At 51.7% G+C, this 25,767-nt stretch overlaps 1 protein-coding gene across 1 annotated transcript; it reads left to right on the forward strand.

The window, feature by feature from the left end:
- The first annotated feature begins 864 nt into the window (after window positions 1-864).
- NYNRIN (NYN domain and retroviral integrase containing) lies at window positions 865-25,085 on the forward strand. The gene is made up of 9 exons (XM_066342048.1): window positions 865-991; window positions 1,149-1,363; window positions 11,943-12,589; window positions 12,709-14,259; window positions 15,165-15,295; window positions 15,433-15,529; window positions 17,043-17,144; window positions 17,366-17,467; window positions 20,476-25,085. The coding sequence occupies exons 2-9, from the start codon at window positions 1,166-1,168 to the stop codon at window positions 23,354-23,356; spliced, it is 5,709 nt and encodes a 1,902-aa protein (XP_066198145.1). The 5' UTR covers window positions 865-991; window positions 1,149-1,165; the 3' UTR covers window positions 23,357-25,085.
- Window positions 25,086-25,767: the final 682 nt, after the last annotated feature.

The following is a 25,767-nucleotide window of genomic DNA, read 5'->3' on the forward strand; positions in this document are numbered from 1 at the left end:
CATAAGGTGTTCTTTGTGCTGGGGACGCGTACAGGGCCCAGTGTTTGGAGATGGTCACAAGCGAAGGGCTAGTCCCTGACCACTGATGCTGAGCAGCTGGCTGTGGGTCAAGGTCAACCCTTCCTCAATGGGAACCCTCATAGGCTGTGTTACCCACCAGACCCTCACTCCAATCCTAAAGCCTCAGGGCATAACTCAAACTTGCTAAAAAAGGGCTTTCATAAACAACCTAGCAAGTCGGAAAACTGGGCAGGAGGCCCCTCCAGCCCTGGGGGCTTCAGGAGGGTCTGGGCTGCCTGCCAGCTTCTGGCTGTCCCCAGACTTGGCGGGAAGGGTGGGGAGGAGGTGCTGTTACCCTCTCCTGCCCTCCCGGTTTCCAGCCCAGAGTTTCCTCGGGCCCTGGCCTCCTCGGCTTCCCACCCTGCCCTCCCTTAACCTTTTTCCTCGAGGGAAGGAGCGGCGGTTCCAGTTCTCCAGGGAGGCCCGGGAGGCGGCGGGGTGGTTGGAAGAAACCGAGAGAAGGCCGGGTCCGTGAAACCAAGCCCCCTCTCTCTCACCCGAATGCCCCTCCTTCCCCTTCCTCTTCCTTCCACTGGGGGAAGGGGAACGTGGAAGGAAATTAACTTTGACCCCTGGATTCTGGCTCTGGGACCAAAAGTTGGGTGGAAGGCAGAGGTTTCCAGGACCCTCCCCGCCCTCTCCCCTCCCCCCGTCCCGTTCCCCCCCCCCCGCCCCCCCCGCCCCCCCCCCCTCGCCCAATTCTCCCTCCCCCCGCCCCTTCCGCGCCCCTTGAAGCCGCCCAGGTGACGGAGAAAGAGTTCTTCCCGGAGGGGCTGGCGGAGTAGCGAAGGGGGAAGGCTGGGGGCGGAGGGAAGGGCGGCGGGAGCCCGACCGGTCCCACCCCTAGCTGCAACCCCTGGCAGGAAGAGATTGTCGCGGGCGCCGCGGAAAGAGACGGAGCTCGGAAGGGCGGGCGCCGGCGCGGTAGCTGGTGGGTCAGCAGGCCGGGAGGACGGAGGCTGAGGCGAGGGGGCGGGGGTGGGTGGGGCGCGCAGGGAACCGGGGGCGTGGCCTGGGCTCCTCGGAAGGGGGGCTGGGGAGCCTCCGGCTCTGCGCCCCGGGTGACACTTTGGGCTCCCTCCTTACAGGGGCCGGCGGGGCAGCCATGCTCCTGGCCGGGGGCGACCCTCCCGCGCAGGAATGGGTCATGGTGCAGACCAAATCAAAGCCCCGGGTGCAGAGGCAGCGACTGCAAGTGCAGCGCATCTTCAGGGTCAAGCTGAACGCCTTCCAGAGCCGCCCGGACAGCTCCTACTTCTGGCTGCAGCTCGAGGGGCCCAGGGAGAACATGGGCAAAGCCAAGGTAAACAGCTTCTCCCTGCCCCCACCAGTCCCTTCCTCCTAGACCCCTCTCCCGCTCCGCTGCCACCCAGGGAGACAGGGGTTCCCTAGGTCCCCCCACCTGGATTCGGCAGTATGGCGGGCAGGTACTGGACCTCCCTTTCCAGATCTGCAGCCTTGATTTCTTCCCTCTGGTTCCTTCTTTCTTTTCTGCCCCACCCCTCTCTTGCGTGTCACTTCTGTCCCTCAAATGCCCTGAGAGGCTCCGCAGCTTGTGTACTCCATGAGCCTTCCATGGCCAGTGCCTCAGCATCCAGGGCTCCCCTATTCCATCCGGGGACAACTTAAGGTCCAGCATTTATATGGCCTCTGCAACACACCTCTTTGTTCTCCACCAAAAGGATCCTTCTGTTTCTTTAAGTCTCCTTAAATCCTGTGCTGCCCCTTGGAGCCTTCCAGAGCGCTGGGACTGGAGGGGCCGTCAGAGATGCTACTAAAGCAATGCTGGCATTTTAGAGATGAGTTATTGGGGACTGGAGAGGGTAAGGGGTGTGTCTGAGTACTCAGGGTCAGGTAGGTGGGGTGGCGGGTCTGGGACAGGAACCCAGAGCTCTGAGCTCCCTGCTGCACACTCTTGATGCCCCGGGAGCCTCTTGCAGAGGCTCAGCGGTGGGGGTACAGCTGATCTGGAAGGCATCAGCCCTTAGGGATGGTTGAAATCTGGGAGGGGGGCTGTGGGCTTTCAAATGAAAGGACTTGCTGTGTGGGCTGGACACTGGATAGGCCAGGTCATCGTGCTCCTCCCTTGTATTCTCCCTGGCTTCTCTCACAAGCTTCTCCTCCACTTGGGCCTCTCAAGTTCCCTTTGACCCCCAATCGTGGCCAAGGTCTCCTTCACCAGGATTCCTTTATCTTATCTTTCCCTGGTAGGAATGCTACAGCCTCCCTCACCCCCAGACCACACCAACACACACTTCTTCCCCAGCTGGGTCTATACCAACACCTAATTGGTCAAGGCCATAGGTGGGGGAGGCCCAGAATGTACTGGCCAGCAGGCAGGCAGGCAGGCAGGCAGGCAGGCAGGCAGGCAGGCAGGCAGGCTGGAAAGTTCCTCCCTCAGCCCCTCTGTTGAGCTGCTGCATCAGCAGTTTTTCCAATTCTGACAGAGGTACTGGGGGAGGGGAGGGGTGCCTGCCCTGAGAACAGATGTGCAGAAGCCCCTGAAATGAAGACTTTTCAGTAGATGGGATAGGGTGGGTTAACAAGAGGAGCATTTTGGGTTGTTTCAGGTTCTTAGTCTTTTTGTTAATTTGAAATAAAACAGCTCGCCCTTGTATGGGACTGGCGCTTTCCGAGATCCCAGGTCCCTTGCTCCCTGCGTAAATCTTGGATCACCCTCTCCAGGCCTCTGGGCTCCTGTTCCCACTGCTTCCTCAGGGATCCCTCCATCACACCCCAGGCCCTGCTCATGTAACCAGTGGCTCCCTCAGTTTCCCCATGCCTTCACCTCCTTCCCCATTGTCTCCCCGTGGAGAAAAGCACCGTTTAAGATGGAAACATAGCATGAGGGGGCACTCAGTAACTTCCTAATTTCACAAAATTAGCAGAAGGGCAAGGAAGACAGGGAGTATAAGGTTTTGCCCCAGGAGTTAGGGGATCTGGCCTCAATTTGCCATCACCAAGCCACACTGGGACAGAGGGGTGTGGTGAAAGAGTTTGAAATTGTAGTTTGCTACCTTCTAACTAGGAGACCTGGGTCAAATAATTTACCCTTTCTTGAGCCTATTTTTTCATCTATAAAATAATATAATAATACCCACATCATGGAGGGGTTGGTTGTGAGAACCAGCTGAAAAAATGCATGCTCAATGTGCTTTTGCAAAACATGGAGAACTATAGAGTCCAGATATTGTTGTTAACTACATGTGTAACTTTGAGCAAGTCCTTTTCCCTCTTAGTCTCAGTTTCTTTGTTTTTAAAGTGAGAAACTTGGGTTAAATGCTCTCTAAAGTCCAGAGATCTGATACAGGAAAATTTCTCAAGTATAAGGATGTCTTGTGGTTTAGTGTGGAGGTGTTGTGGCTGACCCCAATTCCAGCTGTAGGGACACAAAATCATGCCCTTTGATAATGGCCTACTATACACAGGCCAGCCGGCAGTGAGGTCTCAGTGAGACTAGAAGTTGCAGGATGTGGAAGGGTTGAGGCTTAAAATGGCTTGTTGGTGAGGGGGAAAAGGGTCAAGAAGGGTACGGGCCCATCTGGAGAAAGGCTGGGTTGTGTTTCTATATCATATGTGACTGGTTTTCCAGGAAAATCTCTGTAGAGCTCTAGAATGCCTTTACAGTGGTTTGTTGTGGTTGGGTTTAAAAAATGAGGACATTGCTGGAATCCCATTCCCAGGCAACAAAAACAAACACTGGGGAGGCCTGGCATCTGAGGTGAAATCAGCAAGTGCAGAGAAAGGATTTAATAATGATCCAAGTTGCCCAGGGACAAGCCCTTCTGTCCTCCTGGACAATGATGTCAGGACAGGTTGTATACAGATAGGAGAGGTGACATGTTTGCTTCTCCCCTTTTGGGAGATTCCTTTTGAAGATGGGGGAGGGAGGTGAAGGGGAGCCAGAGACTAGGTTCAGGGAGTTAAGTGGACAGGGTGTGGTTTGCAGACTTTTGGTTTGGCTGTCAATTGGAAGGTCATCTATTCCTGCTCCACACTAACTTGAGCACAGTACCATGGAAGTTGGTAGTAGCCAGGAGTATGCTGGAGTTGGTTCCTCCTGACCCATTATTAAAATTTCAGGAAGTTTGCAAACCAGTGGCATTCCCATTGGTAGTCTGAAATTAGCCATGATGGGAGTCTTGACACCACAGAAATTGGCAAATGCTACAAATCAAGGCTTTCTCCCTATTGTGTTGTGAGCACCTTACCCTTCTCCTCTTTTTTCACAATTAATTTTTCTTTTATACAAGTAATTCACAATATAAAAGTCCAGTAATTTTTAAAAAATATTTATTGATTTTTATGAGGGTAGGGAGGTGAGAAGTAAGTCATAGTGGTTTCACTTTAGTTATTCATTGGTTGCTTGTCGTATGTGCCTTGACCAGGCAAGCCCAAGGTTTTAAACTGACAACCTGAGCATTCCACATTGAAACTCTGTCCGTTGTGCCACCACAGGCCAGGCAAAGTTCAGTAATTTTTAAAAAGCTCACAATACAATGAAGTGAATTTCTACTTTGTCTTTCTCAACTCTCTCTTTAGCCCTTTCTTGTATACAATGTTTGCTCTGACATTTACACATCTCCACAAACTCCTTAAAAAATGTAGATACTGTTATCTTTTGATTAATCCATTTATATATATATTTTTTTAATAGAGAGAGTGACAGAGAGAGACAGACAGGCAGGAAAGGAGAGAGATGAGAAGCATCAATTCTTTGTTGCAAGACCTTATTGTTCATTGACTGCTTTCTCATATGTGCCTTGACTGGGGCAGGGGGAGGGGGCGGGATCCAGCCAAGCTGGTGACCCCTTTGCTCAAGCCGGCAACCTTGGGCTTCAAGCCAGTGATCTTTGGGCTCAAGCCAGCGACCATGGAGCCATGTTTATGCTCCTACACTCAAGCCAGCAACCCCGCACTCAAGCTGGGGAGCCCACGCTCAAGCCGGCGAGCTTGGGTTTCAAACCTGGGTCCTCTGCGTCCCAGGCTGACCTCTATCCACTGTGCCACCGCCTGATCAGGTATTTTAGATATTTTTTTACTTCCTATTTTTGTGTGTGAAGATTTAACTTCCTTACATTGCCATCCTCTCTTTATTCCCGAGATAGTTATCTTTCAATTTTCTGTTGAATCTATATTTAGTATTTGCATCATTATGTCTATGCAAATATCATTAACATCTAAGCATTGAAATGTACTATGATTATATTTTTTTCTTTTTTATTTCACTGAGGTTTAGAACTTGTTTTTCAATATGCTTGTTTTCTTTGTATTTTTTGCTAATTCTTACAACTTTCAGTGGCCTCTTACAAATTTTCTACAAGGTCAATCTATCAGTTCAAGATGTTCTTTCAGTTAAATTTATTTTCTTTGAGGTGTCCTTTTTTCTATTTGTTCTGGCCTGCATAGCTGTCATCCTAAGATGAGATTCTTATCATCCCTTTGTCTTTTTTGTTCGTTTGTTTATTTGTTTTTTGTTGTTAAGTGTCTTGTTTCCTGGACTGAATGTCTTTCTCTTCCTTGGCTTGCTAGAGCACATTCATCAATAATTTCATCAAGTTAGAAAGATGGTGCAGTGGTAAAGAGTATACTGATGACAACTCTAATGTACTCATCTCTTATATCCTCCCCTCCAATCTGAACTAGTCATCCTCTATGCCGGCTGACAGTTGTCATCCTAGGACAGTGCCTGACACATAGTAGGTGCCCAATAATGATTTGTTGAATGGATAAATAAATTCTGAGAGTTCCCTTCAATGTCATCCTAGAGCAGGGGTCCCCAAACTTTTTACACAGGGGGCCAGTTCACTGTCCCTCAGACTGTTGGAGGCCGTACTATAAAAAAAAAACTATGAACAAATCCCTATGCACACTGCACATATCTTATTTTAAAGTAAAAAAACAAAACGGGAACAAATACAATATTTAAAATAAAGAACAAGTAAATTTAAATCAACAAACTGACCAGTATTTCAATGGGAACTATGCTCCTCTCACTGACCACCAATGAAAGGGGTGCCCCTTCCAGAAGTGCAGTGGGGGCCGGATAAATGGCCTCAGGGGGCTGCATGCGGCCCGCGGGCCGTAGTTTGGGGACCCCTGTCCTAGAGCTTGCCTTTGCTTTTTTTCTATGTCGGTTTCCTTTCTTGATTTGCTGGAAAATATCTCTTGTAGCTTCCTGAGAAAGGTTTTATAAAAGATAAAATGTTGGGATTGCATATGTGAAAGTCACTTTGACTGATATAGAATCGTTATTATTATTGTTTTTGTTGTCATAGAATTGTAAATGGAAAATTATTTTTCTTTGGAAATGTAAAGGCATTACTCCACAGACTTCTTATATTTTAGATGTCTGGAGTTATTCTAGGTCCCTGGTCATTTGGTATGTGAAGCTTTTTCTCTCTGCAAATTTGTAGTTTCCCCCACTTTCTGAGGTTTTCCAGTGAGACCCCATTGTGTGGATCTGTCTTCATCTATTGTTGGTTACTATTGTATTTAATGTGTCCTTCCATCGGGACACTCATGTTCTTCAGGTCTAGGGCATTTTCTGGAATTATTTTGTGGATGATTTTATTCCTTGTGTTTTCTCTGTTCTCTATTCTCTGGACTGACTGGTCCACTTTTCATATTTTTTCTCCTATTTTCCAACCCTGACTTTTTACTTTGCTTTCTGGAGATTTGATTTCTTTTCTTTTCCTTCCTTCCTTCCTTCCTTCCTTCCTTCCTTCCTTCCTTCCTTCCTTCCTTCCTTCCTTCCTTCCTTCCTTCCTTCCTTCCTTCCTTCCTTCCTTCCTCTCTCTTTCTCTCTCTCTCTCTTTCTTTCTTTCTCTCTTTCTCTATTTCTCTCTTTTCTTTCTTCCCTTTCTCCCTTTCTTTCTTCCTTTTCTTTTTGACAGAAACGGAGAGAGAGTCAGAGAGAGGGACAGATAGGGATAGACAGACAGGAAGGGAGAGAGATGAGAAGCATCAATTCTTTGTTATGGCACTTTAGTTGTTCATCAATTGCTTTCTCATATGTGCCTTGACTGAGGAGCTACAGCAGAGCGAGTGACCCCTTGCTCAAGCCAGTGATTTTGGGCTCAAGGCAGCAACCTTGGGCTTCAAGCCAGTGACCTATGGGCTCAAGCTAGCGACCATGGGGTCATGTTTATGATCCCACACTCAAGCCAGCGATCCTGTGCTCAAACGGAGCCCATGCTCAAGCTGGATGAGCCTGTGCTCAAGCTGGCAACCTCGCGGTTACAAACCTCCGTCCTTGGCATCCCAGTCTGACACTCTATCCACTGCGCCACTGTCTGATCAGGTTCTTTTTTCTTTTCTTTTCTCTTCTTTTTCTTTTCTTTTCTTTTCTTTTCTTTTCTTTTCTTTTCTTTTCTTTTCCTTTCCTTTCCTTTCCTTTCCTTTCTTTCTTTCTTTTCTTTCTTTCTTTCTTTCTTTCTTTCTTTCGATTATATTTCATTGATTGTACAGAGAGAGGAGAGATGGGGTGGGGGCAGCTCAAAAAGTATCAATTCATAGTTGCTTCACTTTAATTGTTCATTGCCTGTTTGTTATATGTGCCCTGATCAGGCAAGCCCACGGTTTTGAACTGGCAACCTCAGCATTCCAGGTTGATGTTTTATCCGCTGTGCCACCACAGGTCAGGTGTAAGATTTTCTTAACTTTATCTTTCAACCCTTTTCTTGGCTCTTTCATTTTTGCCATCATATTTTTAATGTCTAAAAGTCATTTACACTCTCTCTGAATTCTATTTTTAAAAATAGTATCCTAACCTCACCTGTGGTGGCACAGTGAATAAAGTGTCAACCTGGAATGCTGAGGTCGCCAGTTCAAAACCCTGGGCTTGCCTGGTCAAGGCACATGTGGGAGTTGATGTTTCCTGCTCCTCCCCCCTTCTTTCTCTCTCTCCTTTCTCTAAAATGAATAAACCAAAAAATTAAAAAAAAAAAGTATCCTATCCTTGTTTAGTGCCTACATTATTTTCTATTATCTCTCTGAGGAGAGTAATGATAGTAAACTCTTTGAAGTTTTCTTCTCCCTGCCCAATTTCTCTCTTCAAGTTGCAAGCCAGTCAGGAGCTGAGGCTGAGGCTGGCTGATTTTGAGCATGGCTGTACAGAGATCTGAGGGCACTGTCTGTTAGGGAACTCATTTGGTGGTCTTTGCTCTTGGACTGCCTGGCTTTCTAGAATGTATTTCTCTATTCTCCGTCCTGGAGGGTCAGCATCTGGCTGATGAATCTCTGAATGGAAAGAACGGGTTTCTGTGCACTCAGCTTCCATTGTAGACATCATTACTTGGCCCTCCTCCTTTCCTCCATGTTTTTTTATTTTGTATAGTACCTACACCGTCAAGTGTGCTGATATATCGCTAATCCTAGGGCCTGTTTTCAGCTTTCTAGAAAACAAACCTCCAGTGGATAGGGAGGTACTTGCCCAGCCTGTGTGTATGTGTGAAGGTGGAGAAGATTGGGGTCCTGGTTCTAACTGTTCCTCAGACAACTCTACCTCAGTTCTCCTTTTCTTTTTCTTTTTTTTTTTTACAGAAACAGAGAGAGTCAGAGAGAGGGATAGATAGGGACAGACAGGAATGGAGAGAGATGAGAAGCATCAATCATCAGTTTTTTGTTGTGACACCTTAGTTATTCATTGATTGCTTTCTCATATGTGCCTTGACTGTGGGCCTTCAGCAGACCGAGTAACCCCTTGCTCAAGCCAGCGACCTTGGGTTCAAGCTGGTGAGCTTTGCTCAAACCAGATGAGCCTGTGCTCAAGCTGGTGACCTCAGGGTCTCGAACCTGGGTCCTCTGCATCTCAGTCCAACACTCTATCCACTGCGCCACCGCCTGGTCAGGCTCAGTCCTCCTTTTTTTTTTTTTTCTGAAGCTGGAAACGGGGAGAGACAGACAGACTCCCGCATGCGCCCGACCGGGATCCACCCGGCACGCCCACCAGGGGGCGATGCTCTGCCCCTCCGGGGGGGGGGGGGTCACTCTGTTGCGACCAGAGCCACTCTAGCGCCTGGGGCAGAGGCCAAGGAGCCATCCCCAGTGCCCGGGCCATCTTTGCTCTAATGGAGCCTCGCTGCAGGAGGGGAAGAGAGAGACAGAGAGGAAGGAGAGGGGGAGGGGTGGAGAAGCAGATGGGCACTTCTCCTGTGTGCCCTGGCCGGGAATCGAACCCGGGACTTCTGCACGCCAGGCCGACGCTCTACCACTGAGCCAACCGGCCAGGGCCCAGTCCTCCTTTTTTTAATGTTCCCCTTTACTCCCAATTCCAGAGTTTCTTGGTGCTGCCATTTTCTGAGCCTTTTGTATGTGCTGCAGTATAATTTTGGGTGGTTCTGGAAACTACACAATGGTTAACTGGTTTATGAGAAAGGAGAATCCTAAGTCAAGTATTAAATAATAAAGCACATGAATATAGGGCAGTTTTTAACTTTGTAGTGGTGTTTTTATTTAATTTACAAATTGACAAAGGACCTGTGGGAAAGTGGGCAATATAGTTTTATAAACACACACCACTCTTTTTCTATGCTTATTTTGTTTTTGCTTCTTCTCTACTTTTTCTCTTCGTGGAGGAAAAAGGTCTGGGTGGACTTTATGCAGGAAAATTGTTCCTAGATATAAATACTTTTTTTTTTTGCTTGAAAGTATAGACAACTTTATGGTTAAGACCCCAGACTTTGGAGTCAGAGTGGCTGAATGTCCCGGATGCACATGTGCCTGTCCTTGCTTGTCTAAAGTAGAGATGATAGTCATTTTCTCATAGAGAAAGGAATAAATGAGATAATAGTAAGTGTTCAATAACTATTCAGATTTATTATTTTGACAACTTTTTCAGTTCCTATATATCTTTGAGTTAAAAAATATTGAACAGCCCTGGCCAGATAGCTTGGTTGGTTGGAGCATTGTCTTGAAGTGCTAAGGTGGCTGGTTTGATCCTTGGTCAGGGCACATATAGAAACAGATTGATGTTTCTGCCTCCCTCTAAAATCAATAAAAAGAAAAAAGAAAAAGAAACAGAAAAAAAAAGACAAAAAAGAGAGGAGAAGGGCCTGACCTGTGGTGGCGCAGTGGATAAAGAGTCAACCTGGAAATGCTGAGGTTGCCGGTTCAAAACCCTGGGCTTGCCTGGTCAAGGCACATATGGGAGTTGATGCTTCCTGCTCCTCCCCTCTTCTCTCTCTCTGTCTCTCCTCTTTCTATAAGAATAAATAAAATCTTAAAAAAAAAAAAAGAAAGGAGAAGGTAACAATGAACATTTAAAAAGTGCTGAACAGTTCGTGGTACGGTAAATATTTTCAGGTCTTTGCATAAAGAGAAAGAAACCACCCTCCTTCTTCCCCAGCGCAGCTCTTCGTGTTCACACGTTGTTTTCCTGTGGTTAGAATCTGGGGTACATGGCTTGGGAGTTTGTTAAGATCTGTGAGAAGGGTCCTGCACCTGGTCAGATGCAAGCAGTGAGTCCCGCTGAGGTTCTGGGTGGGAGGAGTTGGCTTGGGATATGTGGAATGAGCTAGTTTGGGATTGATCAGAAAGGGGTTAGACCCGGGTCGAAGTGACAGGGTGCATTTCGGGCCCTTAGATGAAGGGATCGGCCGTCTATGGCCTGGCCAGATGGGAGAGGTAAGCATAGGTAGAAGCAGAGGAGGATGGGCTGGGTCCTGAGCAGAGAGCCTGGAGTCTTCCAGGTGGCTGCTGGAGATCCCAAATGGAACATTGGTTTTCCAGTGGAGCTGTCAGGGGAGAGCAGGAAGAAGGTGACTGCGGTCTGTTCACACAGGGGTGTGGAGCAGCGTGAGCACTAAGGCGCTCAACATGGCTGGCTGATTAGGAGAGAGTACTAATGCTCCTTGGCACTCCTGGGATCATGCTGGTGGGACTCAGTCGTGTAGTGGAGGAACCCAACCTCTCCCACACCAGGACGGAGTATGTGAGCCCTGTAAGCAGGAGGAGTGTGGGTCTGCCCAGAAAGCCAAAGGGCTTAATTCAGGCATTGTGTGTATCTGTGGGGTTCTTCTGGATGCAGGCCCTGCAACTTACTTCCTCCTCTTCTCCTGTGTCCCCTCTGGGCAAGAGTTACCATGGTTACAGGTACAGATTGTGCTAGAGACCTTCTGAAGGGGGATTAAGCAGAATTCCACAGGATTACCCTGTTGTCACTGTGTAGTCAGCCTGAGGAAGTGGAAAGAACCCTGGTTTCAGGGTCAGATAGATATGGGTGTGGTCCTGGCCCAGTTACCCTCTAGCTGTGTTACTTTTGACAAGCTGCATAGCCCTTCTGAGCCAGCAAGTGGGAATAGGCTGTGCCAGACACTCGGTTAAGCACTTTGTATTAACTCACTGAAGCTCCGTAACAGCCTGAGGAGGCAGGGCTGTTATCCCCATTTCACTGATGAGGGGATGGAGGCACAGGAGGATAAGTCATTTGCTCCAGGTCACATAAGTTACTGGCACCTGGAGGGTGCGATCCCCCTCCCCCTCGCTATTTCACAATTCTTGAAAGCCAGAGTAGGACTGGACCTTAGGAGTACCTCGTTTAACCTGTTATTATACAGGTGATGCGGCAGAGGCCCTGAAAACATGACAGAATTTCCGCAATTAACCTAAACTACTGAGGTCAAATTGGAAGTAAAACCAGGCCCCTTGTCTCCAAACCCCAGTGCTCCCTTCCCTCCAGGTCTTCCCCATCTGTCCTGGAAAGAAGTGTGTGAGGGGGCAGGACCAGGGAGAGGGGCTGGCCATGGTAGAGTCATTGCCTTTTGTGGGCAGGGGCGGGCACTTGCTTGAGGAGGTGTGGGTCTTCTGGTTTAGGGAGTGTGAGCCAGTGGCTGGCCCCTAAAGGAATGACTTCCTTTGTGTTCTTCCCACTGTGGCTGCAGGAGTATCTGAAAGGCCTTTGCAACCCAGAGCTATGGAAGGAGGTTCGCTACCCAGCAGCCCTGCACTGTGCCTTCCTCGGGGCCCAGGGCCTTTTCCTCGACTGCCTCTGCTGGAGTACCCTGGCTTATCTGGTGCCCGGCCCGCCTGGCTCCCTAATGGTGGGCGGGCTGACCGAGTCTTTCATCATGACCCAGAACTGGCTGGAGGAGCTAGTGGGGCGGCTGCGCTGGGGCCCTGCCCCTCTGTTCACCCCCCGGGGGATCTGGGAGGCTGAGGTGACCCGGGCCTTTGGGGCTTTGGTCTGGATCCGGGGTGACCAGTATGCAGGGGACCTGTTGCAGCTGCCCCCAGCGGTCCAGGAGCTGCTGCTGAGCCTGGTGCGGGATGCTGCAGGCAAGGAGGACATCATCGAGTGGCTCAGCCACGTTGGTGCCTCCAGTGCCCGCTCCGATCCAGAGGTCCTCATCTGCCCTCCCCAGCAGCAGAAGGAAGCCTCGGCCGTGACATCCGTGGGAGATGGTCCTGGGCCCTTGTTGGAGATAAGGGCCCTCCAGAACGGGAGCGCAGAAAATTCAAAGAGATTAACCAGCCTGGGAGCTGCTGTAGTCCAGAACACACAGCAAGAGACAGCAAACCAGCTGGTACGGTAAGTTCTGGAGAATCAGCCTGGCTTCTCTGCCCCTCCCCCTGCTCCCCCACCCCGAGGAAATAGTTTGGGACCTAACTGGCCTCCCCACCTTTTCAACAAACTCGGGCTTCCTCCAGGGTCGGTTCCAACAAGCAAGGTGGTACAGACAGTGCTCACAAGGAAGGGCCAGTGCCAGCCGCCAGCAGCCAGGATTCTGCGAACCACTCACAAGCCTTGTCACAACAAAGGCAGGTCCAGAGGTTGGAAGACAAACTCTCCTTCCAGACTCCGGTGTCAGCCCTGGGTGTGTGCCCAACTTGGAAGGCCTGGGCGCCGGGGCCAGCCTTTGGGCCCTTGTGGCCAGGAGCTATTGCTGCAACCTTCTGGAGGATCAATGAACTGCATTCTCTTCACCTGGCCTGGCTTCTGTCCCAGGCGTGCTTCAGTTTCCCCTTCTGGCAGCGGCCTCTGGGCCCCATCCAGTTCAAGCTGCCAGGGCAGAGTCCTTTGCCCTTAAACCTGGAATGGAAGCAGAAGGAGTTGGTTCCTTTGCCCAGTGTCGAAAACCCAGACTGTAGACCAGATGGGGGGCCAGGAGGAGAGGCAGCCCTACCGAATTGCCCAAGACCAGAAACCCCCCCAAAAGTCATGAGTTTATTGGTGGTCTCAGGGAGCTCGAGTATAAAGGACAAAGCTAGCCCAGGACTTCCACAGGTAGGGCCACCTTTGACATTTACACCTCAACTTCAAGCTGGAAGTGAGCCTAGGGATCAAGGAAATGTACAGTGGGATTGTAAGGGGCCAGAAGAGGGGCCCTTTCCAGCACCACCCACAGGGCAGGGGATGCCTGCAGCTCAAGGGAAGACCATGGGTCAAGGGCAGCTGACAGCTCAGTTAGTACCTGACGCTCAAATAGTGTCTGATACACTCAAAGTGCCCGTGGCTGCAGCAGTGCCCACAGCTCAAACCTTGCCCGCAAATCAAGTGCAACCTGCAGCCCCCAAAGTGCCTACAGCCCAAATGATGTCAGCAGTCCACACAGAACCTGCAGCCCCCAAAGTGCCTTCAGCCCCAACAAAGCCAGCAGCTCAGGGGGAGGCCACAGCTCAACAGGCAGCTGTGGGTCAACAGGCATCGGCAGCTCAAGTGGTGCCTGCAACTCTGAAAATTCCCGCAGCTCAGAAAATGCCTGCAGCCAAAACATCACCTGTGGGTCCCAAAACCCTCAGAGCTCAATGTGGGCCTGCAGCTAAAACAGGATCTGCAGCCCCCAAAGCGCCTGCAGCCCCCAAAGCCTCCAGAGCTCCAAAAACACCAGTAGCTCAGAAGGTACTTGCCGATCCAGGGGTAGCCTTGGACACAGCCAAACTTCTGAGAGAGGTCCAGCCGTTGCCAAAGGGCAGTGCTTCCTTTTCGAAGGGCCAGGGGGATGCCAGGAGGCAGGGTCTTCAGTCTAGCAGCACCTTGGCTCCTATTAGTAAGCACCAGTCTCGGGTGGGTGGGCTCCTGGGGGCCTGGGAGGGGTCCCCAAAGCAGCTGCCTCGACAACCACAGCCGAACACCACAGTGACCAGCTTTCAGAGATACCACGAGGCGCTGAATACACCCTTTGAGCTGAACCTGTCGGGAGAGCCTGGGAACCAGGGGTTGCGGCGAGTGGTCATTGATGGCAGCAGCGTGGCCATGGTGTGAGTAGCACGGGGTAGGCTGGGCATGCTGGGAGCTGGGGCGTGGCATCCCTGGGCAGACAGTGTGGGCATTCCTTTTTGACTTCTGTGTATGGGTGACGTGAGGTTCAAATGGGGAGAAGATGCAAGGGGAGCGGCACACACTGAGTGGCAAGCATGCTAGGCGGTGAGCGTAGAATTGTTATAGCAACCCTGCAAATGTGGGTTTCTGTTCTCCCTCTTCGATAGAAGCAGAAACGAGCTCAGAGGTGATGAATCCTGACCAAGGTTTCAGAGCCAGTAAGGGTTCCAGCTGGCCTTTGGGTTCAGATGGTCCACTGCCAAAGCCCACAATCTGTCCACTGCAGCCTGGCTCGCATAACATGGCATCAGTCAGCCTCAGGCCAGCTTTCAAAAATTTAGGCTGATCCGTAAGGCCCAGCGCAGACCTCCTCTATGAAGTCTTTCTTGACCAGCCATTAGAGGTTGCCCTCCCTGCACAACACTTACTGTATGTATGTGTTGTGAATATATATGCAAGACCACTTAATGTGCTAGGAGGGTAGGCAGGTGTCTGCTGAGCACACTCTCAGCACACAGTAGGTGGGCAGCGAATGTTTGTTTGCTTCCAGCTCTAACCTGAGCTCTTCGGGGGTAGAGGTTGCCTTCTTCCTCCTCTCGCCCTGGAGGCCCCGGTACCCATGTACGTGTGGACGTACATGCACACAGTAGGTGAGGGCACCCAGTAGGTGTTCACAGAATGTGTAATGATGGAGGGATGGGTGAAGGGCATTTTCCGTGCCTGTGGTGCTGACGCTGTGCCCTGGCATTGCCCGCGGTGCTTCCCAGGCTCTGAGGGAGGGGTGGAGAGGCAGGGCAGTTCCTTGGGCAGGAAGTTACTCCCTCACTTCCCACCACCCTCCCAGGCACGGCCTCCAGCACTTCTTCTCCTGCCGTGGCATTGCCATGGCAGTGCAGTATTTCTGGAACCGAGGACACCGAGAGGTCACTGTGTTTGTACCCACCTGGCAGCTGAAGAAGAACCGGAGAGTGAGAGGTAAGCATAAAGGGCGCTTCCCTCCTGCTCCCTTCCCGCAGCACCCAGCTTTTCCTTTCCCTGCCTCTGTCCCCATCATGGCCTTTTCCACTTAGCCCTTCCTCTGACGATCTCTACCTTCTGCCTGTCACCTCCAGAGAGCCACTTTCTGACGAAGCTCCATTCCCTCAAGATGCTTTCTATCACGCCCTCCCAGCTGGAGAATGGCAAGAAGATCACCACCTATGACTACAGGTGTGCCGGTCCCCAGGCCTTCTCTCCCCGGGGCTCTGGAGGCTGGGCTGTGTGCTGGGTGGAGTCCTGCTTCATCTGCTCTCAGGAAGTGGAGGCAAACATGTCCGAGGGCGTCATTTCGGAGAGAATGGCAGGGGACCTCTGTAGGCAGAGGGAGGGACACTGAGGAGGGTGCTCTAATGTCAGCTCTACCTGAGGCCAAGGGGCATTCCTGACTTTGAGACTCCGCAGCTCCATTTCCCTTAGTTAACAGACTTTCCCATGACCTATGGACTGAGACCTGCTGCTTTGGATGGGATTAGCCCAGGTGATCCTGGTGCATTGGGAGTTGCTCCCCAAGCAGCTGATTTGAGGTTGAAGTTCATGAATCAAGGAACTGCTTCAGTCTTTCTCTTCCCCAGCCCTGGCACTGGGAGGAGGTATGTGTGTGGCTGTACGTGGTGGGAGCTCTGGCTGCGTTCTAGATCTGGTTAGAACAGCCCCATCTCCTAGCGAAAGCCCACATGCTTTCCTACTTGTCAGTCCTAAGCACCCAGTCCCCACATGGCTGCACACCAGTGTGCACAGGGGAATCTGTGATGCCGCCTCTGTGGGGACGGGGAAGGCCCTGCTGTAGTCACTGGTCCTGGGCTGGAGTCCATCCCAGGGAAAACACTGGCACCTCCCATGCCAGGCACGCAGAAATTCTGTTCCTCTCCGCTTTTCCAACAACCTAGCACTCACTCAGCCTTCAGGCCTGGGAAGGGCTGGGCGGGGCAGCTTGGGCAGCTCTCCTTCAAGAGCAAGCCTCCCGGGTGAGGTGTTTGAGTGCCTCTAGATTCAGGCTTGGGTTTCAGGGAAGAAGGCTTTCCTGCTGAAGGTCCCTCTGCTGGGTACTAGTGGAATAGCATGTTTGGGGCCACCTGAATGACAATCTTCAGGGAATGCCTAGAAGTAGGTGGCTTTTGCTTTCTTTCTTGGTCACAGCGTTTGAGGAGAAATGATCCTTGGGAAATGGGTTTGTTTATTCAGGTGTGTGGTTTTATGTGTGTAGTACATGAATGCTGTGCGTTGGTGAAGAATAATAATGGAAAATTTGTGTGTATGCTGTGTGGCAGGCATTAACTAGATACTTCAATGTGCTGTTATTCAGTTTAATCCTCACAGCAATATAGGGGGGGTATTTTATGTTTTACAGGTACAGAAACAGAAGCTGTAAAATGCATGTGTGGATATGAATGAGTGTGTGGGTGTCTGCACATGTGTATGTGAATAGCTATGTGTGAACTACGGGTCTGTGTTCCTATACCATATACAGGTAGGAGGTATGCCTTCCAGTTCACCCTCCCAGTGGATAGTGGTGATTGCAAATAGATGCTTAGATCAGGGGATGGGCTCCTAAGCCCTGGCTCCTCCACTACCAAGGGCAGTCTTTGTCCAACATAAAGTGAAGCCTCAAGTTCATTCTCTGACAGGCTCAGGAAAGGGTGGGGCTGGTTACTGCATCATTAGTGAACTCCTCCTCTCCTTGCAGATTCATGATAAAGCTGGCAGAGGAGACAGATGGCATCATCGTCACCAATGAGCAGCTCCACATCCTGATGAATAATTCCAAGAAACTGATGGTCAAAGATCGGTGAGGTGGCTCAGAGGGAGTCGGGCTGTTCCTTCCCCTTGAATGTCAGGCAGCCCCTGGCAGTGGGGTGTTGGAGCAAGGAGGGGGTCCTTGGAACAGTGCCCACCAGCATGTGCTGAAAGGAGGTGTGGCTGTCGGCCCCGTGGAGACACCCTGGCAGCAGTGGGATATGGGTGGGTCAAGGGCTCCTCGTGACTGTGCCTCCTGTCTTCCGGGTCCAGCCTGCTGCCCTTCACCTTTGCCGGGAATCTCTTCATGGTGCCCGATGACCCCCTGGGCCGTGATGGCCCCACCCTGGATGAGTTTCTGAGGAAGCCAAACAGGTAATGGGCCTCCCCTGCATCCCAGCCCCTCTTGGAACTGACCAGAAACTTCCTGTAAGTGTTAGGCAGCATATACCTCTAGTGCTTAATAGTAAGCAGAGTGATTTGACTTTTTCATGTCTTTATACTTCTTCCACTTATTTAGGCATACATAGTCCACTTCGAGTACGGTTTTGCAGTTTTACAGTTTTTACATATGCTTTAATACTATATGTATCCTGTCTGACCAGTGGTGACACTGTGGATAGAGCGTCGATCTGAACTCTGAGGTTTTAAGTTCAAAACCCCAAGGTTGCCAGCCTGAGCATGGCCTTGTTGGCTTGAGCACTGGGTTGCTAGCTTGAATGGGGGTTGTCAGCTTGAGTGTAAGGTCACCGGCTTGAGAATGGGATCATCAACATGATACCAAGCTCTCTGGTTTGAAGCCCAAGGTCACTAGCTTAAGCAAGTAGTCACTGGCTCGGCTTGAGCCCTCTGGTCAATGCAGGAGTTGATGCTTCTCACCTCCCTCTCCCTCCCTCCTTATCTGTCTGTTTGTGTCTCTCTCTAAAAAAAATAAAAATAAAAAAAATTAAGCCTGACCAGGGTGGTGGTGCAGTGGATAGAGCGTCAGACTGGGACGCGGAAGACCCAGGTTTGAAATTGTGAGGTTGCCGGCTTGCCCACAGGCTCATCTAGTTTGAGCATAGCTCACCAGCTTGAGCCCAAGGTCGCTGGCTTGAGCAAGGGGTCACTCAGTCTGCTGTAGCCCCTTGGTCAAGGCACATATGAGAAAGCAATCAATGAACAACTAAGGTGTCTCAATGAAGAATTGATGCTTCTCATCTCTCTGCCTTCCTGTCTGTCTGTCCCTATCCGTCCCTCTCTCTGTCTCTCTCTGTTTCTGTCACATACACACAAAAAAATTTAAAAGAATACTATATATATTCTTCCACAACTGGCATGTTTTATTTTATTTTTGTTTTTTTTTTTTAAGTGAGAGGAGGGAAGACTGACCTGTGGTGGCACAGTGGATAAAGTGTTGGCCTAGAATGCTGAGGTTGCCAGTTCCAATCCCTGGGCTTGCCCAGTCAAGGCACATATAAGAAGCAACTACTATGAGTATATGCCTCCTGCTTCTCCCCTCTCTTTCTCACTCTCCTCCCTCTCTCTTTCTTTTTTTAATTAAATGAGAGGTGGGGAGGCAGAGAGACAGACTCCCGCATGCACCCTGACTGGGATCCACCCGGCAAGCCCACTAGGGGGTGATGCTTTGCCTACCTGGGGCATTGCTCTGTTGCTCAGCAACCGAACTCTTCTTAGCACCTGAGGTAGAGGCCATGGAACCATCCTCAGCACCCGGGGCCAACTCTCTCTCTCTCTCTCTCTCTCTCTCTCTCTCTCTCTCTTTCTCCTCCATCATAAAATTTAAAAAAAATTAAGGGAGAGGAGGGGAGATAGTGAGACATAATCCCACATATGCCCCGACCAGGGTCCAGCTGGCAACCCCTGTTTGGGGCCAATGCTCAAATCTATTGATCTATCCTTAGCATCCGGAACTGACACTCAAACCAATTGAGCCACTGGCTGTGGGAGGGGAAGAGAGAAAGAAGAGAGGGAAGGGAAAAGAAGCAGATGGTCACTTCTCATGTGTGCCTTGACTGGGGAATGAACCCGGGAAGTCTACATGCTGGGCCAACATTCTATCCACTGAGCCACTGGCCAGGGCCCACAACCGGCATTTGTACTCAAATTTCATTGTTTTTTTTCCCCCCAGATGTTAATTCATGTGGCTCACTTTAATGGCTGTGTGGTATTCCATTACAGGAGTACCCAGCAGTTATCTGATCTCTTAGGGAGGGCCATTGACAGTTTCCTTGTTATGCTATTGGAACCAGTGCTGCAGTGAACAGCCTCATTCTTGTTCCATTGTGTACAAGGGCAACTCTGTCTAGAGTCTCTGTCATGTAGAATTCTTTCCACATGTAGTATCCCGTTTAGTTCTCAAACTAAAGTTAGACATACGCAACTGCTGTCATCATTTTATAGATGAGGAATCTGAGACTCAATACTTCCCCAAGGTCCCTTTGTTGGTGCCAGCAGAACTGGTTACCAGTAACTCGGATCCTCTAGCTTTTACCCTCTCGGAGCCACCTTGCTGCCCATCTCCTAGTTCCCTGAGCCCAGCAGGACCTTTTCGGTCGGGCACTGCTTCCCTGGCCAGGTGCCCCCAGTCCCATTTTCCCTGTTTGGAAAAAAGTGATGTGGTAAAGGTTTGTCTGCTGGGTTCTCTCAAATCCCTTGTCAGGCCTCCTTCCCTCTCTTGACCTCTCCCTGGCTTGCTCATCCCTGTGTTCAGCTTGGGAGTACCAGTCATCTAATTCTTTTTTTTTTTTTTTTTACAGAGACAGAGAGAGAGTCAGAGAGAGGGATAGACAGGGACAGACAGACAGGAACGAAGAGATGAGAAGCATCAATCATTAGTTTTTCGTTGCACATTGCGACACTTTAGTTGTTCATTGATTGCTTTCTCATATGTGCCTTGACCGCGGGCCTTCAGCAGACTGAGTAACCCCTTGCTCAAGCCAGCGACCTTGGGTCCAAGCTGGTGAGCGCTCATGCTGGCGACCTCGGTGTCTCGAACCTGGGTCCTCCGCATCCCAGTCCGATGCTCTATCCACTGTGCCACCACCACCTGGTCAGGGCCCAGTCATCTAATTCTTATCAACCATTGGCTTAAAACTGGTTGAAAATGTCACGTGGTCAATGAGATTTTGACTGAGTAAGGACCGTGGAATCTCACTGAGGCCTGGTGCATGGTGGAGGTCGAGGGAGTACCTCTGAGCTGGGTCCTGACTGCAGCTCTGCTATGTTGGAGGCTGGCACTTGCCCAGGCTCAGGGACACTGAGCAATGGAGTGGGGCTCTGCAGGGTTTTCAGAAGTATGGTTTTCCCCTTGGATGACCTCTCATGGTGGGCTGCCCACTCCCTACTCCATTGAGTCCCTCTGTTCTGCTGTTTTGGTGCAGGTTGGACACCGACATTGGCAACTTCCTGAAAGTGTGGAAGGCTCTTCCTCCCAGCTTGGCCAGCAGCTCTGAGCTAAGTGACACTGCCAGTCTAGGGCCCCTAGAGAGTCCTCAGCCTCAGAAAGTGGAAGAAGTCAGGGAGGAGAAGGAGGACAGACAGGATGAAGAGCCAAGAGAGAGGCAGGATGCGGGGCAGAGGGAGGGTCAGGGCACGCAGAGCCCTGCTGAGGAAGAGGACTTGGACTCCTCGCTGGCGTCGGTGTTCAAGACGGAGTGCCCTTCCCTTTCCGAGGAGATCCTCCGGTGCCTCAGCCTGCACGACCCTGCCGACGGGGCCCTGGACATCGATCTCCTTCCAGCAGTGGCTGCTCCCTCCCTAGGCATCCCCTGGGATGGGAAGGCTCCCTGCCAGCAGGTTCTTGCCCACCTGGCCCAGATGACCATCCCTAGCAACTTCACTGCGCTCTCCTTCTTTGTGGGATTCATGGACTCCCACCGGGATGTCATCCCTGACTACGAAGCCCTTGTGGGCCCTCTGCACAGCCTCCTTAAGCAGAAGCCAGAGTGGCAGTGGGACCAGGAGCATGAGAAGGCCTTCCTGGCCCTGAAGCGAGCCCTGGTGTCTGCCCTTTGCCTGACGGCCCCCAACGCCCAGCTGCCCTTCCGCCTGGAGGTGACGGTGAGCCAAGTGGCCCTGACGGCCAGTGTCTATCAGGAACACTCAGGGAGGAACCACCCCATTGCTTATACCTCGAAACCCCTCCTCCCCGATGAGGAGAGTGAAGGTCCTCAGTCGGGGGGAGACAGCCCCTACGCGGTGGCCTGGGCCCTCAAGCATTTTTCCCGCTGCATCGGAGACACCCCGGTGGTCCTGGACCTTTCCTATGCTGCCCGCACCTCGGTGGACCCTGAGGCATGGGAGGGCCACAGGGTTTCCAAAGCATGGTTGATCCGATGGTCCCTCTTGGTACAGGACAAAGGCAAGAGAGCCCTGGAACTGACCCTTCTCCAGGGCCTGCTGGGGGAAAACCGCCTGCTGACACCCGCATCCTCCATGCCTCGCTTCTTCCAGTCTCTGCCTCCTTTTTCTGACCTGTCCACTTTCGTCTGCATCCACATGTCGGGCTATTGCTTTTACCGTGACGATGAGTGGTGTGCTGGCTTCGGTCTCTATGTCCTGTCTCCCACCAGCCCGCCTGTCTCCCTTTCCTTCTCCTGCTCTCCTCACACGCCCACCTATGCCCACCTGGCCGCCGTGGCCTGCGGCCTGGAGCGCTTCGGCCAGTCCCCCCTCCCTGTGGTTTTCCTCACGCACTGCAACTGGGTCTTCAGCCTCCTCTGGGAGCTGCTGCCCCTTTGGAAGGCCCGGGGCTTCCTGTCCTCCGATGGGTCTCCACTACCTCACCCGGACCTGCTCTCCTACATCATATCCCTCACCGCTGGCCTCTCGTCCCCTCCATTTATCTACCGAACCTCCTACCGGGGCTCCCTGTTTGCTGTGACGGTGGACACTCTGGCCAAACAGGGCGCCCAGGGGGGCGGGCAGTTTTGGAATTTGCCAACGGATGTGCCAGTCCCCATAGTGTCTCCCCATACCATGGGCAAGAGGCCCAACTTGCGGGCATTACAGCTGAGTGACAGTACCCTGGCGGATATCATTGGCAAGCTGCAGGCTGGGCAGAAATTGTCTGGCTCCTCACCCTTCAGTTCTGCCTTTAACTCACTCAGCCTGGACAAGGAGAGCGGCCTGCTGCTGTTCAAGGGAGATAAGAAGCCCAAGGTCTGGGTGGTCCCGCGGCAGCTCCGAAGGGACCTGATTTTCTCTGTGCACGACCTCCCCGTGGGGGCCCACCAGAGGCCTGAGGAGACCTACAAGAAGCTGCGGCTGTTAGGGTGGTGGCCTGGGATGCAGGAGCATGTCAGAGATTACTGCAGAAGCTGCTTGTTCTGCATCCCCCGAAATCTCCCAGGCAGTGAGTTGAAGGTAATCGAGTCCTTGTGGCCCCTCAGGTCGACTGCCCCTTGGTCGAACCTGCAGATTGAGGTGGTGGGCCCCATCACCATAAGTGAGGAGGGCCATAAGCATGTTCTGATTGTGGCTGACCCCAACACCAGGTGGGTAGAAGCGTTCCCGCTGAAACCCTACACGCACATGGCTGTGGCCCAGGTGCTGCTACAGCACGTGTTTGCAAGGTGGGGCGTTCCCGTGAGACTGGAGGCTGCCCAGGGCCCACAGTTTGCCCGGCATGTTCTGGTGAGCTGTGGGCTGGCTCTGGGAGCCCAGGCTGCCTCCCTGAGTAGGGACCTCCAGTTTCTCTGCCTGACAAACTCAGGGGCCTACTGGGAATTCAAGAGGGCCCTCAAGGAGTTTATCTTCTTGCACGGCAAGAAGTGGGCAACTTCCCTGCCCTTGCTGCACCTGGCCTTCAGGGCCTCCTCCCCACAGGCCACACCATTCCAGATCCTGACCGGGGGCCAGGAGAGGCTGATGGAGCCCCTGTGGTGGGAGATGAGCAGTGCAAACATCGAAGGGCTCAAGATGGATGTCTTCCTGCTACAGATGATGAGGGAGCTGCTGGAGCTTCACTTGAGGGTGGCTGACAAGGGCGGTGAAAAGGCAGAGAACAGGCGTTTTAAGCGGGAGAGCCAGGAGAAAGAGTGGAATGTGGGTGACCAAGTACTTTTGCTGTCCCTCCCCAGGAATGGCAGTAGTGCCAAATGGGTGGGTCCCTTCTATATCGGGGACCGGCTGAGCCTGTCTCTCTACAGGGTCTGGGGCTTTCCAACCCCGGAGAAGCTTGGGTGCATCTACCCTAGCAGTCTGATGAAGTCTTTTGCCAAGAGTGGAACCCCCCTGTCCTTCAAGGTCTTGGAGCAATAAACTGAAGCAATGGGAGAGGCCACACCCCCAGGGTCCTGGGCTGCTGCTTTTAGGCCTCTCCCTACCCCCATCAGTGTTCTCAAAGCCCCCATGGGGGCCTCCAGTGTGCCTTTTGTGGAGATGTTACTTCATAAAGCTTTGCTGAATTGCCTTGAACTGAGGACCAGAGTCCCTCTGGAAATGTCCCCAGATTGGGATATTGGGAGAATCTGCTGTCAGATACGGGCCTCTGGCAGTTTCATCCTGGGGACTGAAAAGCCCCCTTACTGAGGTAGGCCAGGCTCAGTGTCTTCCCCCAAGTATCCCCTTCGCCTTGTCACACGTGTGCAGGTGTGCACCCAGAATCTGACTCCTGGCTACCTAATCATGAAACTGTGGCTCAGTACCTCAGAACCAGAACCACATTTCCCTCTCAAACAGAAACCTCAAATGTGGACTCCTCTCCCCTGACCTTCATTTGGGGACCTTTTGCCCTTGAAGTTGTCACAGTTGACACAAATTCATGCCAGCTGTGGAGACAGCCTGTTCCCAGTCTCATGGTCAGCTTTTCAGGCCACGGTAGGCCTGGCCAGCTGTCCGGAGGCTCAGAGCTGGGGTGGGAGTGTGGCCAACCACGGACAAGCTTGTCAGAAAGGCAAGGCAAGGGGGAGATTGAGTCAGCCTACCTCATTTGACTCCAGCCAATGGAGACAACCCTGACCCTTGCTGTGATGGTCTCAAACCCACAGAAATCAAGGATCTTGGTGCCAAGTGTGGCATCTTTACCCAAAGAGCTGCTTCAACTAGACCAGGGGCCCAGGCCTCTGTTTCAAGGGGGGAGGCTGTCTGAAATGAGCAGTGTGGCAGACGGCGAGGTGCTGATGTGGCTCTACCTCCCAACCCCTCCCCAAAGCCCACAGCCCTCTCCTTGTCCCGCCTCCACTGCGCCCTGCATCCCCAGCCCCCACATAGTGTGCGACTGCTGTGGTTGGATCACCCCCCCCCCCCCCCCCCGTCCTGCTTTCTGTGTAGAGCAAAACCTGGGCTCTGTCAGAGCACTCTGCAATGATTGCTCTTGCAGCAAGAGTGAGTTCCTGTAGGTGCGTGCACTCATACTCACCCTCTGAATCGCTGCCCTCGCTGACAAAATGAACTTCAGTGAAAGCCAGCACCATATACCTCTGGCTGGGCCTGTGTAGTTTTATTTTTCCAAAGCTGAGCCAGTCACCCGGCCTAGGTCAGGTTGCCAACACATTTGGCATTGCAAGAGCCAGGGTAGAACCTGCCGTAGAGTTGAATTTGTTTTATAGCCAAAGAAATGCCCAGAGAGGGAAATGACTTGCCCAAAGTCACACAGCTAGTTTGTGGCTGAGCTGGGACCAGGACTAAGCTTCCTGATCCTTGGTTCACCATAGACAGGTTCAAGCGAGAGAATCCCTGAAAATCCTATACTCATTCCCTCCAACTCCTCATCTCCCATATCTTGTAGACAAACTACTAGATGTTGCCCCTAAACCATTTCTAGCTGTTAATTCTGTCCAGGAACGAATGATTGGGTGACATGAGAAACTGAAAGGTGAGCCGTGGGAGTTTTAGTGGATTCCTTTTTTCCTTTTCCCCTCCCCACTTCTCTTCCCCCTCCCTCTAAATGGTATGGCCAACCTCATTCTCCCTCTTCAGTGCTATACCCATTCCCCCTGTTAACCACATTTATGACATACCCTTTTATTTGTTTTTTCAATAAACATCAATGTGGAGCCGATGTCCAGTTCTTTTCTAGCTTCAGTTCAATTATGGCAGTGAGGAGGGTCGAGGCCAGCTGTGGGGTGTGGCTGCTTCATCTTACAGGCCAACTTGCAGATTTTAAGACTTGGTTGGGATCTTTTCAAGTTCATCTGACCTGAGCTCTTACTTTACAGGTGAGGCCAGCATTCAGGAAACTGATCTGAAGGCCCCACAGCTGGTTCATGGCAGGGTTGGGAAGGCTGGTGTAGGAGCATGGCGCCAGCTGAGTTGTATTGGAACAAACTAGAATTAGGTTTGAAGACTGACTCTTATCAGCTACCTATGTGGCCTGTTTCCTGAGGACTCAGTTTCCTTATGTATCAAATGTAGGATAACAATTTCTAAATTATGGACGGTGCAAGGACTATATGAAATAATCTGGGCCCTGGCCGGTTGGCTCAGCGGTAGAGCGTCGGCCTGGTGTGCGGGGGACCCGGGTTCGATTCCCGGCCAGGGCACACAGGAGAAGCGCCCATTTGCTTTTCCACCCCCCCCCTCCTTCCTCTCTGTCTCTCTCTTCCCCTCCCGCAGCCAAGGCTCCATTGGAGCAAAGATGGCCCGGGCGCTGGGGATGGCTCCTTGGCCTCTGCCCCAGGCGCTAGAGTGGCTCTGGTTGCGGCAGAGCGACGCCCCAGAGGGGCAGAGCA

This window comes from Saccopteryx leptura, chromosome 6 (genome assembly GCF_036850995.1).
Source record: "Saccopteryx leptura isolate mSacLep1 chromosome 6, mSacLep1_pri_phased_curated, whole genome shotgun sequence".
Taxonomy (NCBI): Eukaryota; Metazoa; Chordata; class Mammalia; order Chiroptera; family Emballonuridae; genus Saccopteryx; species Saccopteryx leptura.

Excerpts from the sequence above, each read along its gene's own strand:
- NYNRIN (XM_066342048.1), top strand. The coding sequence starts at position 1,166 with ATGCTCCTGGCCGGGGGCGACCCTCCCGCGCAGGAATGGGTCATGGTG. Across the intron at positions 14,260-15,164 it reads GGCAGCAGCGTGGCCATGGT|GCACGGCCTCCAGCACTTCT; the intron begins GTGAGTAGCACG and ends CCACCCTCCCAG. Across the intron at positions 15,530-17,042 it reads ATCACCACCTATGACTACAG|ATTCATGATAAAGCTGGCAG; the intron begins GTGTGCCGGTCC and ends CTCTCCTTGCAG.